At 44.4% G+C, this 16,350-nt stretch overlaps 2 protein-coding genes and 1 pseudogene across 2 annotated transcripts in view; all 3 read left to right on the top strand.

Moving 5' to 3' along the window:
- LOC132239454 (KRAB domain-containing protein 5-like) overlaps nt 1-16,350 on the top strand; it is a 124,447-nt gene that overhangs the window by 43,111 nt on the left and 64,986 nt on the right. The gene's annotated exons all lie outside the window — the stretch shown is intronic.
- The window catches only part of LOC132239450 (zinc finger protein 253-like), a 47,461-nt gene continuing 35,923 nt past the window's right edge, over nt 4,813-16,350 (top strand). The window contains exon 1 of the mRNA XM_059705767.1: nt 4,813-4,950. Coding sequence (XP_059561750.1) covers nt 4,936-4,950 — 15 coding nt within the window. The 5' untranslated portion in view covers nt 4,813-4,935. The remainder of the gene's footprint in view (nt 4,951-16,350) is intronic.
- Nucleotides 4,815-14,878, top strand: LOC132239441 (zinc finger protein 724-like; annotated as a pseudogene).

Below are 16,350 nucleotides of genomic sequence, written 5' to 3'. Positions count from 1 at the left end.
GTATCTGTAGCCACTGTTACCTAAAGCAGGTCACCTCCACCAGGGAACTAGAGATGCCATTCCATGGGCCTCACTGGAGACCTACAGAATCATAACTTTTCAGATAGGGCCCTGATTCCCAAGGGTTCTGCATGTGAATTAAAGCTTCAGAAGAAATGCTTAGCTACATGGTCTCCTTCCATTAGATCACTTGATGAGTTGTAAGAAATAGCATTACTGTGCCCTCCCCCACAGAGTTGGACAACTGGTTTGGGTGAACCTTTTTTTTAAGGAATAAAACACTTTTAATGTATTTGTCATTAAATAAGATTTTAAAAGTGACAATTTAAAGAGCGACTAAGAAGAGTCCCACATCCATCATGGGCTCATGGTTCTAATATCAGAAACAGAACAGAAAAAGCACTGAGAATACGGAAAACAAGTGTGTGTGTAGATAGCTGTGTTACACTACTGCACCTGCTTCAAGTTGGCAGCTTGAATAGCACCTTAACCAGGTGCAGGCCCTGCCAGGCACAGACCCCCCCCCCCATACCCACACCTCCCCACCCCAGCACAGGCCCTACCAGGCACAGTCTAGGTGTGCGCACTGCTGCCCAGGGCCTCCTGGAAACTGTCAGAGGTGCCTTTGAAGGCTCCCTCCCAAAGCCCTGGTGAAAGTGGCCTTTCACTCCCACAGTGCCCTTTGAGGGAGGGGGGAGTAGGGGATGGTTTCAAAGCTGCTGTTTTAGTGTGGAGTTGACAAGGGTCACAGTAACGGCCCAGAGGTCGCAAACACCCCTGTCCACCTCCACTGAGGGTCCAGCCTCACCTGATCTTTCCTCAACCCAGACAACCACCCAGGCCGTGTCCTCATAGAGGCGAGGGAGCCGGGTCCCATACCAGCCCTGACCTGCCATGGCCCAGCCCAGGTTCCTTCCTCGAACTGGGTGCCTGGGAACCCTTCCAACTGAGTGCCAGCCCAGCTTGCACCTGCACCCCAGTAGGTTCCCTTGGTCTCTTCCTGTTTGGGGGCCCTTTTGGTCCAGATGGCCACAGGAGAGAAGTCCTCCGCAGGCCCAGCCGGCGCTGGAGAACAGCAGTCGGGCAGTCATCTGGGGACTCACCCCTCACTCCTGGAGGTGCAGGCCTCAGTCTGTGTGTGTGTGCTGTGATAGGTCTTCAGTGGGGTCTCCAGCCCCCTGCAGCCCCCTGCTCCCCAGTCAGGAGGCCATCAGGAGGGCAGAGCCCCTGCCTGGTCCCAGGGGGCAGCTGTGCAGGTTTGCTGAGCAGCGTCCATGCCCGTGAGGCCTCCAGACAGGTGTGGGCGAGGCCAGCTGCCACCATGTCGTCAGACTGCCTCTGTTTCCCCTTCCTTCCCTTCATCCGATAGTAGGAGCCCCTGAAGAGCCAGATGTTGGGGGTGGGAGGGGGGGACAGATTCCATTCTCTCAAGACAGACCTAGGGCAGAAGTCTGGAAGGTGCACACTCCAAAGGGGTCTCCAGAAGACAGAAGGGAGGAGGGAGCCTGGCGGGAAGGGACCGCTGGGTCCAATGCTCTGACACAGTCTGTGCCCTTCACGGGGGAAGCTGAGCGGCCCTGGCCTGGCCCCGGGTGTGCTGTGTGGGCAGCGGGGCCCACCCCATGTCCCCAGGTCGACGCTGTGGGCTTCCTCTCTGGACAGGTGACTTCAGAGTTTACCGAGAGGCCCTTCAACAGGTGAGGCTTTGAAAGCATCTGCACTCGCCTGCTGACTCCTCCGGCTCCCCAGTGAGTGTGTGGCTGGCGGGTGCTGAGTGGGCAGTAGCTGCGCTCCCAGGGGCCTGGGGCTGGACGCGGACACAGCTCCGCGCTCATCCCACGCAGGGGAGAGGGCAGATCAGAGCGTGAGGGGCAGGGAGACGGAGCCCCGCTCCTCCCGGCGCGCTCCCACAGCCCTTCATCCGATGCTACCCCACCGCCCCCTCAGCCACTCGACTGCAGGAGAAAGCAGTGAGCTGGCCCTCCTCTTCGTACACTCAAACCACGTGTCTTTAAGACGCCAGAGAAAGGACCCCTGTGAGCGCCCCCCAGCATCACAGGGTGTGCAGGACTCTGCGTCTAGGGGAGCTTCGCAGGGATGGACAGACAGACAGCTGAGGGAGAGCTGCAGAGAGGAAACAGCGACAAGGATCTGATGGAGTTACAAGGGAACCCAAATGGAGATGACTGAGACACGCAGCGCAGGCCGAGCAGGCCGCCAGATTGGACGGTGCAGTGAGGAGGAGCAGGAAAGCGTCTCGGAAATGGAAGAAGGAGGATGATCAGGGCCGCCCCAGGCCCAGGACTGCATTCCTGCCCACCCTGCCCACGGCCCAGCCCAAGGGAGGTGTGCAGGTTCCACACAGGCATCTGAGCACGTCATCAGCAGGCGCACAGTGGGTGCTTCCTTCACCGCGGAAGGACCAGTCCACGACCCGGCCACTGAGTGACTGCTGCTCATTGCCAGGCTGCTCAGTGCCTGATGCTCATTGCCAGACTGCTCAGTGCCAGGCTGCTCAGTGCCAGGCTGCTCAGTGCCAGGCTGCTCAATGCCACGACTGCTCAGTGCCAGGCTGCTCAGTGCCTGCTGTTCATTGCCAGGCTGCTCAGCGCCACGGCTGCTTAGTGCCAGGCTGCTCTGTGCCACAGCTGCTCATTGCCAAGCTGCTCAGTGCCAGGCTGCTCATTGCCAGGCTGCTCAATGCCACGACTGCTCAGTGCCAGGCTGCTCAGTGCCTGCTGCTCATTGCCACGCTGCTCAATGCCACAGCTGCTCAGTGCCAGGCTGCTCTGCGCCACAGCTGCTCAGTGCCACAGCTGCTCAGTGCCACGACTGCTCAGTGCTGCAGCTGCTCATTGCCAAGCTGCCCATTGCCACAACTGCTCAGTGCTGCAGCTGCTCATTGCCACAACTGCTCAGTGCCAGGCTGCTCTGCGCCAGGCTGCTCAGTGCCAGGCTGCTCAGTGCCACAGCTGCTCAGTGCCACAACTGCTCATTGCCAGCTGCTCAGTGCCACAGCTGCTCAGTGCCACGACTGCTCAGTGCCAGGCTGCTCAGTGCCACGACTGCTCAGTGCCAGGCTGCTCAGTGCCAGGCTGCTCATTGCCAGCTGCTCAGTGCCAGGCTGCGCCACGCCTGTGTTTTGCTGAACGTCCTCTGCGGAGTGTCCTTGTGAGCCCTGGGGGGACGGCATGCTTCTCGCTCCACCCACACTTATCCACCCCACGCTTAACCGTTCAAAACTAAGGAAGGACAGTTAGTGTCAACGGGGTTAAAACAAGTGCAGTTTGAGCATTTCAAAAAGACCCGAACACCTAGGATTCAGCAAACGGGAGTAACTAAAAGAAGTAAAAAACCAGTTGCCAGGGTGATGTGTTCATGAGTAGACACGAAGGAAACCCATTTCCCAAAGGGCACCCCAGGTCCGAGAGGCCAGTCTGTCCCCTGCCAGCCTGCATGCGCCTGCTCCGGGCCTGGGTTAGATCAGGGATGCAGGGTGTGAACGCTGGGCTGGGGAGGACTGAAGACCGTTTTCTCCCCTGGAGACCAGCCTGATCGGAACAAATTGAGGACAAAGCGGGCGAGACCTTCCCGTCCTTGGGAGCAAACTTGCTCCCCACAGGAAGCAGCGGGGCAGCGACACACACGGTCCTGCCGCACAGGGCCCCCAAGTCACTGCTCATCAGACGCCCTTTACTGGTGCTGCCGCCGAGTGAGCGAGAGGTGGAGCCCGGGCCGGAGGGCAGTGAGCTGCCGCTGGGGGCCTGCAAGGCGCGGGGCTCAAGCAGCTAACTGGCCGGGCTGGTGTCCCCTGTCCCCGGCTCCTCGCTGTTTGCCTCCTCCAGGCTGCTCTGCTGCCTGGGACACTCGAAGTGGACACAGTGAAACACCTCATTTGCTGTGTTGTGTGTTCCAACCATTCGGATGAAGGAGGCAGGCTGTCTGTCAAAAGTTACCGGCTGCCAGTACTTGCAGGAGACTTCAGTTCTGTCGGCCACCACGGTCCACTGTGGCTGGGAGGTGGAAGCCTCAATGTAGTAGCTGTAGCTTCCATCGTCACATCCCAAAGTAACAGCCGTATTGACCCAGTCATGTACGGCTGTGCCAGCTGAACCACAGGGGCCCCGCTTCCTAGCTGATGGCATGTGTAGCCAGAATCCCAATCATAATTCTTGGTGTCCCCGTTCAGCAAGGCATTTCGGCTCCGACTGGCTCCTTCAATCACACCGGCACAATCAGCAATCGTTGCGACATTCTCCCGGGGATCTATCAGGCCCTTCTCGAGAGTGAAGGTTTGGTTTGTAAACATACATTCAAAAGCCACAACGTGAAAAATCTTGTTCACTGCGTTGTGAGTCCCAACTATTGGAATATATCCGTGGCTGAAGTGCAGGTGGAGGTGCGGACTTGTGGAGTCTGGGAGAGGCTGGGGAGCGGAGCAGGTCGGGGAGAGGTGGCCGGGAGTCTGGCCAAACATCATTTTTTTAATGTTGTGCTCCAGGTGATTCAAAATTGAGGCCAATGTTTAGCGGAAGGGCTCTCTGCCCCAGTATATTTGTGAAGAGCTGGCTTTGGTCCAGGAGCGGTAACTGGGTGCTCTGTTTGGTTTGAGAGGAGCAGAACAGTCCGCATTGTCATTGCAGTGTCAGAATTTGTGCATGTGTTGAAGGGTAGAGCACAGGAAAAAAAGTAGAGAAAAAACTCAGTTTGGTCTTCATGTAGGATCTCATTGTTTCTGAATCTCTCCTGTGACAAAGGACAAGGGAGTGTGACATTTTTCATCATTTCAAGTTCCTTCTGCCTGTGAGCGTGGTGGAAGCAGAGGAAGAGGCTGTGCTTAGGCCTTTGAAAGCATATCCTCAAGACGCAGATGTGATTCCGCAACATAAGATCGCCCGAGGAAACCACCCGGAGCAGGAGGAGGAAGAGGACAACATGGCTGCTCCTCAGGTAAATGCTCTGTCTTAGGTCAGTTGTGTTTGCATTTCTTTCTAAAGTTCGTGGGCTTAGAAGCTGCAAACCTTTACTTCTCTACTTTGATGGTCCTTCCTAGTGAGGTGGTTTTCAAGTACTTACTTAGTTTTTCTTAGGATTGTCTGTTACCTCTTTAAAATGCTACAGGCATATGACATTTTTCCGTTTCCCAAGATATAAATCAAGAGGAACCTTCAGAGAGACTTCTGGGTAAATTTTGTTAGGCTTATGCTGAGCATAAAGAACAACACACAGAAGACTGGAAGGTCCGCTGAACCAACTCAAGGATGGCTCTGATCGGCTGCTTTAGTAAGCTCGGGACAAAGTGCGCCTTTTGCAAAAGGCCTGTTGGTGGAGTGATTTCCTTTTCCAGCTGGGGTGCCTGGTTGTTAGCGCCTGTGCTGTGGGGGAAGTAATGACGGTGTAGTTCACTGGAGCCACCCAGGAAGGTCCTTCAGCTGCTCATGTGCATCAGCAGTTTCAACGTCTATAAGGATGCAGGCCTTTAGGAGGGAGATACTGTCAGCTGCCTCTGGGATTGTGAATGGGGGTTGAGGGGTGGTGACATTTCTATACTGTCTCTAGAATATTTTTCTCTTATTTATTTATTTAAATTTTTATTTTTTAAAATATATTTTTATTGATTTCAGAGAGAAAGGGAGAGGGGGAGAGAGAGAGAGATAGAAACATCAATGATGAGATAGAATCATTGATTGGCCATCTCCTGCACGCCCCCTACTGGGGATTAAGCCTGCAACCCGGGCATGTGCCCTTGACCGGAATCAAACCCAGGACCCTTCAGTCCACAGGCTGATGCTCTATTCATTGAGCCAAACCAGCCAGGCTATTTTTCTCTTTTTTAAAAAAATATATTTTTATTGATTTCAGAGAAAAAGAGAGAGAAACATCAATGATGAGTGAGAATCATTGATTGGCTGCCTACTGCATGCCCAACACTGAGGACTAAGCCCACAACCCGGGCATGTGCCCTGACTGGGGATCGAACTATGACCTCCTGGCTCATAGGCTGAAGTTCAACTATTGAGCCACACCGGCTGGGCAATATTTTTTTCTTTTGTCGCACAGTTTTCTGTCCATTGTCTCCATCCACATCCCCTATAGGGCATGATGCACTCTTGCCATAAATTAATGACCGTTGTGGGGGAGGAAGATACTTTCTTCTACCTTCAAGGTTCTTTTGGTTGATCTAATCAGATAGACATGAGACAGATTGCAAGGGAAAATATTGAAATTTAACAGGTAAAATATGTATGGGAGCTCCACATACATGAGAGAGTCAGATACCTCACATTCACAGGTTCAGAGACTGAAAGGGAAATTTGATATATAAGACATTCTGAGCCTGGGATGAGGTAATGCACTTTGAAACTTCAGAAGATCTTTGACCGGAGATCACATGTTCAGGAAGTATTAGTTTGCCTACCACCTAGATAGGTAAATAGTCATTTTTGGTTTTAACATGTATCACGGGCCAGGCTCCTAATTTAAATTCTTCTATGTAGTTAAAGGGGAGAGCAGAAGTTTCTTTTGAACCCACAGGGTTTTGGTGCCTTTAGCTCAAAATAATCCACACACCATTGAAACATAATTTAGGGTGCCTTGTTCTGAACCCCTAACCTTTCAACTTAACAAAAATTATCTTGATTGTTGAAAGTATTACAGATGTCCACTTTTTTCTCCCTACACCTTCAACTTTTGAAAATATTTTCTTTGTGACATGGGAAGGCATTGATAACCAGGATTTCTATTGAGATGGGGTGTGAAGATGGGAAATGTACATTTTAGATTTCGTATGGCTACAACATCAGTTCTGTAGAACAGGATTGAGAAAAATCTACATTTAATTAGGATGGCCTTAGTGGCTCAGAGTAGATCAGAAAGTTCTGAAAAAGAAAAATAATTAGAAGAGACTTGCTCACTACATTGGCAAGAAAGTCTTACTTTTTAAATGCACTGTTAGATTTATAAAATATGGACGGTATATGTGGATTGAAATTTGGATAAAACTAATGTTGGTGATGATGTGTCCTTGATGTGCTTCAGTTACATGATGTCACTTCCTTTAAACCTGACTTTCACTTGGTGCAGATGTTCTCGAATTATAGAGTTAATATTTTTTCTTTATCCCCAATAAGAGTCTCACAGAAATATTTTTTTTAAATATATTTTTATTGATTTCAGAGAGGTAGGAAGAGGGAGAGAGAGAGAGAGAGAGAGAGAGAGAGAGAGAGAAGTGTCAATGATGAGAGACAATCATTGATTGGCTGCCTCCTACATGCCCCCCAGTCTCATAAATTTGTAAGATTTATGGGGTTCAAACCCGCAACCCCTGCAATCGACTGTGAGTCGAACTGTGATCTCCTGGTTCATAGATAGACATTCAACCAATGAACCACACTGGCCAGGCCTCACAGAAATCTTTTGAAAAATGTGCATAAACAATCACATTCATCTGAAAACTCTTTTTTCTTTTTAGTCTCTCTTTGCTTGTAGGTTGCATTGCAAAATAAACGCTCTCATTTTTGTTTACCCAGCGATAGAAGGTTCGCAGTTGGAGGCTTTTATCAGTCAGGCCTCAGACCTGTGAACTTTTATTGTATTTCGCAGGCATCACAGACACATACTAGGTAAAGTTTAGAATAATACCCCGTCTCTGTCATTTGCTGGATGTTTTACAAAACAGTCTCATGAAAAAGGAAGAATAATATCATTGTTCTCTGATTTCTTAATGAGTTTTGTTAATTAATTTATAGAAAACTGTTAGAATAATATCTAGTACATAGTAAATTTTAGAGAAGAACTGTGGTTGGTTGGCTTACTAATTTATGAGGCCTGTAAATTCCATAAAACTCTTCAGTCAAAATCCTGTATACGAATTTTTTTCCTGTGTTTGTTTACTCGGTGCTACCTAAAGGAGCAGTTCATGGTTCAGACACATTGGCGTCCGTAGTTAAAAGTGAGCTGGTTAAACTTGTGGAAACTCAGGCCCCTCCTTAGAACTTCTGAATAAGAATCTGCATTTGTTTCCATCTCCACTTTATTGTTGTACATATTAAAATTTTAGAAGTACTGTTTAGTTTTCACTGAGAATGAATTCTCAACCTAAGAAATATATATACTTGATCCTCTATGATTCAAATATAGCACTCAAAAATGGATATGCCTATGTTGGTGCCTTTATTTTTAAAATTTATCTTCCAGAAAAGTAAAGCTTCTACAGTGGTTTTGTGGATCAAAATACTTTAGAGAATGTTAGTGTCAAAATGATCTTATTGGATAATTCAGGATACTTTTAGGTCAAAACTGGTTCCATTAACTCTGTTTTCATATTGGGTCACATGATGAGCTCTACCCATGGCCACTTGAGTAATTTTTTTTTTTTTTTTAATTTCAGGGACAGTTGACCTTCAGGGATGTGGCCATAGAATTCTCTCAGGAGGAGTGGGCGTGCCTGGACCCAGGTCAGCGGAAACTGTACAGGGACGTGATGTTGCAGAACTACAGGAACCTGGTATTCCTGGGTGAGGACCACTTCCTTCCAGAATTTCTCCTCTACACGCAGTGTTTTGTTTTCTTCATTAGTGCAGTGTCTGCTTGTAGCATCTGCTTTTTATGATAGAATTTCAGATCTGTGTTCTCAAGGAAAGAAATTGGTGTTTTGCTATTGTACTTTCAAGTGGAAATCAGGATTGGAAAACTTTAAATGTAGTCTCTGGTATGGTAAAGGTGCTGTCAAAAAATAATATCTGGGGGGATAATTTTCTAGAATACTCTGGTATTCTAAAATGTCCTATCCTGTCACTTCTTGAGCACAGGGACCAGATTGGAAATTGGAGAATCTCCATTAAAACTCATGTTCCTTTTTTCTCATAAACAGGTCTTACTGTGTCTAAGCCAGACCTCACTTTTTTGGAGCAAATGGAGGAGACCTGGGAGTTGGAGGAAGAAAAGACTGTAGTCATCCACCCAGGTAGGTGGGAATGAAGGAAGCAGCTGACCCAGGTGGGAGGCCAAAGGTCAGAGGAAATCAGACCTTAAACTATGGTCTGGAAAGATCTGTTTTAAGGGAAATGATTTTTTAGAGGATGAGGTTTATTTCTGTTTCTGTGTTAGAGGGACAGATCCTCTCCAACACTTAGATGACTGTCATCTAAGGATTCTCCTTCTGCTCCTTGATCTTCCATCACATTTGCAGTGAGGGCCAAAGTCCTCTTCAAACAGAATAATTTCCTTATAATTATTCTTTATTTCAAAGAGTGTGAGGGTGGTATGACCTGACTGCTCTTGCATTTTGTTGGGGAATGTGGGAAACTTTGTGAATCTTGCTGAGGAATTCTATGTTAAAGCAGTTTTTAAGTCTGTTTTCTGCCTCATGTAAGTAGTTTGTGAGAGAAGTGGTTGAGATACTAGAATTTGGTTCCCACATCCCAGGAACACTGGGGATAGGTGTCCAAGTTATCTTATTCTTTCTTCTTTATGATCAAGTCTGTTGCTGATGTTTCTATTTAAATTCAGATACTGTATTCTTCAGTTCCCAATCTCTGTTTGGTTCTCTTTTATATTTTTAGATGCATTTTTAGTTTTGTCATGCATAGGTTTGATGGTAATACTTAGTTTTCTATGTTTTTTTTGCTCTATTTTCCAATTGAGCCCCTTTAAGATGGTTATTTTGAATTCTTTGTCAGGTAATTAATAGATCTTCATTAACATAGGGCTGACTTATGGAGACTTACTTTGTTCCTCTGGTTGGACTATGTTTTTCTGTTTCTTTGTATGCCTTGTGATCTTTTGTTGCTATTTAAGGTCATGAGAAGCAGATGCCATCCATTTCTTTACGAACTTGCTTTGTATAGGAGGACACAAAGAACAATGAGTTGTGGTAGATTTTTAATGGCCTGTCAAACCTATTCTGGAAATGTAATCAGTGTGTGTGTGTGTGTGTGTGTGTGTGTGTGTGTGTGTGATTTTTTCAAATACAGGTGGCATACTGCATATTAGTTTCAGGTGTCCACCCCAGTATTTATATAACTTAAGTGATCATCCTAATAAATGTCATACCCATCTGACAACATGCATAATTATTAGAATATTATTGACTATATTCTATGTGCTACACTTTATAGCCCCATGACTATTCTATTACTACCAATTTGTACTTCCTAATTCCTTTATTTTTATCATCCACCCCCAAACCAGCTTCCCTACTTTCAACCATCACAATGTTATCTGTATGTATGAGTCTCTTTCTGTTCTGCTTTCTCGTTTATTTTGGCATCGACATGATGTGAATGTTGATATACTTGAAGTTTTCCCAGAGGTACCTTACACTGTCATAATTTTTTTGGATGCTTTTTTCTTTATGCTGTTTTGATTATTGGTTTCATCTACTGTACTATTGATTTCCTTGTAAATTTTTCTTCATTTTAATTAGTATGTGCTTCATTTATGAGTGGTTCTTTTTTGGGGGTTTCCATGTTCTTTTTTTTTTAAGCTTTGGAAGTTCTATGTTCACCTACTCTTCCCCTAAGTTCATTGAGCATTCCTCTAAGTTTTGAACTCTGCATCTAGTAGATTGCTTGTTTCGGTTTTGTTTAATATTTTTCTGCAGTTTTGTTCTGTTCTTTCATTTTGGACATGTTTTGTCTCCTCATTTTGGAAAGATCTCTGTGTTTGTTTCCATGTATTAGGTCGAGCTGCTACATCTCTCAGGCTTGGAAGAGTGGCCTAATGTAGTCGATGTCTAGTAGCATCCAGTGGCATAGCCTCCTGTTTACCTGAGCTGAGCATTCCAGGTGCGCCCCACCGTATGGGCTATGTATACTCCTGCTGTAGTTGAGCCTTGCTTGCTGTTGGAATTTCAGTGGGAGGGATTTATGCCAAGGCTCATCAGTTGAAAAAACTTGCTGTGACCACTGTGGAGGATTAGCTGTGCAGGGCTCACCTGGTGGAGCAGGACTTGCTTCATTGTGGTCTGGTGCCTGCTGAGTCTGCACCTTGAGCTTATTGCTCGTGGAGGTGGTTTGGTTGGTGCTTCGACATGGTCTGAAGGTGTCCGCCAGGTGTGCTGGCTTGGGGCCTCCATGAAGTGCAGGGCAAAGTCAATCACAACCAGTGCCTGTGTTCTACCTGGGATCACCTGGCATGATCTACAAAGGGATCTGCATATGTCTGCTAATTATGCTGAGGTTGGAGTTTCTAAGGCAAGACCAAGCTATGAACCAAGGCCAGCTGCCACTACTGCCGCGCCTGGGAACACTTAGCGAGAGGTATGGCACACACTGAAGCCAGATGCTGCTTGAGCGTATGCCAGTCTGCTTATATTGAAAAGCCAGTGAAAACAGCTTGGGTGGGCCTACAAGTTGATGGTGTGGGGTCTCAGGAAATCTCCAGGGTAGGACAAGCAGTGTGAGCCAGGTAGATGGAGTTTTAGATACGGCACCTGCCTACTTGCTCTGTGGGGAAAGGACTCAGAAAAGGAACAGTGGCTTCTACCAAAACTTCTGTCTGGGAGAAAGCTTCTTCAGCTCTCATCTTAATGCCAGAGACTTCAGTTCCTCCCTGTATATCCCTGGCTGATTTCGAATTGCTCCTTCAGCACTGGGACTCAGAGGGAGTGAGTCTGAGTATGTCCATTTGCGGGCCCTTTAAGAGGAACTGACTTGGATGCCAGCAGCTATCCTTCATACTCAGCCACAATCCGCACTGGTTTTATAGCCAGAATTAATGGGGACATCTATTCCCGACCCTGGAAACCTGGGCTGGTGGGCCTAGTGTGGGGCTGGGTCCCCTAGCTCCTCAGAGTTGACCTGTGCAGCTGAAATGTCCCTCACGATTTTTCTCCGCCCTGTGGGACCAGGCCATTCAACATCTTTGCACCTCCTATCAGTCTCAATGAGGCTTCTTCTTTATAAACTTAATTGTAGGACTTCTGTTCAACTAGGTGTCAGGTGGTTCTGAATGATGGTTTTTCTGTAGTTCCATACTGGAGAGAAGCCTTAGTTGTATTTTTGACATGGTTGTGGGAGAATGCCGGTACCACATTTATTTTTACACCATCTTGACCTGAAGGTTGTATGTGTGTTTTGTGTAATTTCCCAATTATATATAGAGCTCATGATGGCTTCCTATCCCTGATGGATGTCTTCAGCACTGTCGTCCCTCTGGTGCCTGAACACTTACTTTTTTTTTCTTCACAGCAGCCACAATGCATTCACAGTGTATTGCCATTTCCTTAGCAATCTGTATCATTCAAAATAGAAACAAGTCTTTCAGGCGGTCGCAAAAAAACAACAAAAAAAGACCATGAGACTCACAGTACACTCATTTCTCTTCTGAGAAGAAACTGAGAATTTGGAGTTATCCCACAGTCATTTTGTAGTGTGCCAGGGAGGGTGAGCAAGTGTAAGCAACTTTTCTTCTCTCTTTGATATGATATTTTTGTTTTGTGCTTTCTGGGGGCTGTAGTGGTCTTGAGCTGGCTTCTGAAGTACTCTAGAAGGCAACTGGTTCAGTAATTATTGGTAACTTAACATATCCATAGAGGAAGAATGTTTTGGTGCTTCCTATTCTGCCATCTGAAATCTTTTCTGTACATTAGAATTTAAAGAATATTTACCTGAGTGTAGTGTTTGATAATTAATTTGGTATATTTCAGCTATATCTTCTCAAGCCACCCAGGACTTGTTGCCAAAGTCAGGCATAGAAGATTCATTCCACGAAATGTTCCAGGTAAGATACTGAAGATGTGGCATTGAGAATTTACACTTAATGAAAGTTTTGTAATGGGCCGGGGACTATGAAGAGAAAAAAAGATGTTATGAGGGATATAAGCAAACGGAGCAATTACCCATATAAAAATCTTGTTGGCAAAAGACTTTTTAGATATAAAACATATTAAAATTTTCTACTCTAAGTCACTTATATTGGTACAACATGTGTTTCTGAACGTAAAGTCCAAAGATATTTTTAAAAAAGTACATATTTGTACATAGTCTCTGAAATTAAATTTGTAATATCAGAGAAGTAAGCTAGTCTACTGTGCAGATAGATTTAATGTAGGGTTTGATTAAGTAAAATATTTCTAAAAAATCAGATTGAAAAAATGAAGATAGAAATTATAAATATGAATTTGTAAATCCTTAACCAAGTTTGCATTATTCTTTCACAGATACATATTCTTTCTTATTCCAGAGTCTTTAATTTTTATGAGTGTGTTAGGGTTTATATTTAACCATCATGGTTCAGTAGATAGCAGAATAGGTAACTGGAAACAGCTTTGCATGTGCAATGTTAAATGCCACCACTAAAGGCCTTTCTGTCTTCAATGATTACCAGAGTCCGCATAATGAAGAGAGAAGTCTCCAGTGCAATGAATCTTGGAAAAACATTAAACAAGAGTCAAATTCTGATAACCATCAGACAACTCAGCTTCCACAGAGAAATGATAAGTGTCCGAATGTCTTTGATAAAAGCTCCAATATTGTTATACCTCAGGATACTGATAGTGTAGAGATGACAGACAAATGTAACGAATATGCCAACTCTTTCGATCAGTCATTAAATCTTACTGAACTTAAAAATAATGATATTGGGGAGGAGCCTTTCAGGTGTAATCAGTGTGTGAGAGTCCTTAGTCAATTATCCAATGTATATATGCATAAGAAAATCCGTGCTAGAGAGAAGCCTTACAAATGTAAAGAATGTGATAAAGTTTTTAAGTTGCATTCCCATGTTATTGAACAGCAGACACTTCATACTGGAGAGAAGCTTTATAAATGCAGAGATTGTGGCAAAACCTTTAACAAGTGCTTAAAACTTAATGAATATCAGAGGCTTCATCCTGGAGAGAAGCCTTATAAATGTAGAGAATGTGGCAAAGCCTACAAGTGGTATTCGAGCCTTACCAGTCATCAGAGAATTCATTCTGGAGAGAAGCCTTATAAATGTAGAGTATGTGGCAAAACCTTTAACGTGTTTTCAAGCTTGATTCGACATCAGAGTATTCATACTGGAGATAAGCCTTATAAATGTAGAGAATGTGGCAAAGCCTTTAACTGGTATTCAAGCCTTACTCGACATCAGAAAATTCATACTGGAGAGAAACCTTATGAATGTAGAGAATGTGGCAAAGCCTTTAACCGGTGTTCAGACCTGACTACTCATCAGAGACTTCATACTGGAGAGAAGCCTTACAAATGTGGAGAATGTGACAAAGCCTTTATCCGGAGTTCAAGCCTTACCCTTCATCAGAGAATTCATACTGGAGAGAAGCCTTATAAATGTAGAGAATGTGGCAAAGCCTTTACCAGGTGCTCAAAACTTACTGAACATCAGAGAATTCATTCTGTAGGGAGGCCTTATAAGTGCAGAGAATGTGGCAGAACTTTTAATGATTGTACAAGCCTTATGAAACATGAGAGAAACCATACTAGAGATAAGGCTTATACATGTGAAGAATGTGGCAAATCCTTTAACTGGTATTCAAGCCTGACTCGACATCAGAGAACTCACACAGGGGAGAAGCCTTATAAATGCAGAGAATGTGACAAAGCATTTTACCGGTGTTCAGACCTAACCAATCATCATAGAATTCATACTGGAGAGAAGCCTTATAAATGTGGAGAATGTGGCAAAGCCTTTAACTGGTATTCCAGCTTTACTCAACATCAGAGAATTCATCTGGAAAGAAGTTTTATAAATGTAGAGAATATGGCAAGGCCTTTACCCAGTGCTCAGAACTTACTTAACTTCAGAGATTTCACACTGGAGGAAGGCCTTATAAATGTAGAGAATGTAGCAGACCCTTTAAGCACTGTTCAACTCTTACCAGATATCAGAGGTCTCTTACTAGAGAGAAACCTTATAAATGTTGAGAATGTGGCAGATCCTTTACCCTCTGCTTTAACCTTACCAAACATATGAGAATGCGTACCTGAGAAAAGCTTTACAAATGTAAAGAGTGTGACAAAGCCTTTAACCTCTGCTATAGCTTTACTCAGTATTGGGGAATCCAAACTGGATAGAAGCAATGCAAATGTAAATAATGTGGAAAAACCTTTAGCTGTTGCCCAAATCTCACTAAGTATATAGAATTCAGACCAGAGGGAAGTGTAGAGAACGTGGAAAAGCCTTTCCCCCAGTGTTGGAACCTTAGTCCATATTACATAAATCACGTTAGACTGAAACAATACAAATAAAAAGAGTGTGGTAAAATCTTTAACCATTAAACAAACCTCACTGAACTTCAGAGAGTTCATAGTGGAGAGAAATCATGCAAATGTCAAAAATGCAGCAATGCCTGTATTTAGCATTTATATCTTAATTGATAAATGAGAATTTATACTGGAGAGAAACTTAAAAATTTAAAGAATATGGCAAACCCTTTTGCAGGACCTACAGCCTTTCTCAATATCAGAGAATGCATACTGGAGATAAATTCTATATTTGTTATAAATGAAGAGAGATTTTTGTCCAAAATACACACTTCAGAAAGCCCCACAGAATTTACCCTTTAAAGTGACTTTAAAGATCTAGAAATCTAGCAAAGTAGCTAATCAAAATTAAATCTAAAATATCAGAAAATTCACAGTAGAAAGTAATGTCAACACTTTCAAATATGAGTAAATCCGAATACTTATTTTAGAGAACCCAGTAAATAAAGTTATGTGGCTTTTTAGTAGGAATCCAAGTACCAAGGGTATGGATGTTTGAATAGATGTAATTGCTTACACTGTATCCTTTTTTAAAAGTTATTATTATGACAGTATTTGTGATTTTCTTGAAACAAAGTATTATTGGCTTAAAATCTTAATTCATTTCATAATTTTATAAATGACTGTAATGTGTATTTTGACTAGTGGTAATATAGTGGGTTTGTAATGCGATGTTTAGATTATGTGTGGACTTAATATATTCTCATTGATAAAATGAATGAACATAAGTGTATTAATAGTGATGTGTAATGAATGAGGTGTTAACATGCCTTGAATGTTAATGTTTCCCACCTCATTCACCGCTGTGGGTAACAATTTGTAATGCACTGGAATGATATTTCTAGAAGTCCTTTACCCAGGGACCTTTAACCTTATATAATGTGTAGAGTTTCCGCAGAATTTATGTTTTCTTCTTTCTGTTGTACCTACAGGGACATTATGATGGTTGCAGTAAAGATCTAGTGGAAGTATTTGTAAGAGTTTAGCTAAAATACTTTATGATGTTTCTGCATTGGCATTTGTCTTGTGTAGCTAAGGAGCCTTGACTTGAACTCCATTCTCCCTCCAGTGCACACACTAGACACCAGCTTACAGTGTCACAATTAAATGTGTAAGGTTTTGATATGACTTCTCAAGAAGCCCT

This window comes from Myotis daubentonii, chromosome 8, assembly GCF_963259705.1.
Source record: "Myotis daubentonii chromosome 8, mMyoDau2.1, whole genome shotgun sequence".
In the NCBI taxonomy this organism is placed as follows: domain Eukaryota; kingdom Metazoa; phylum Chordata; class Mammalia; order Chiroptera; family Vespertilionidae; genus Myotis; species Myotis daubentonii.
This window is presented reverse-complemented; position numbering and strand designations above follow the sequence as displayed.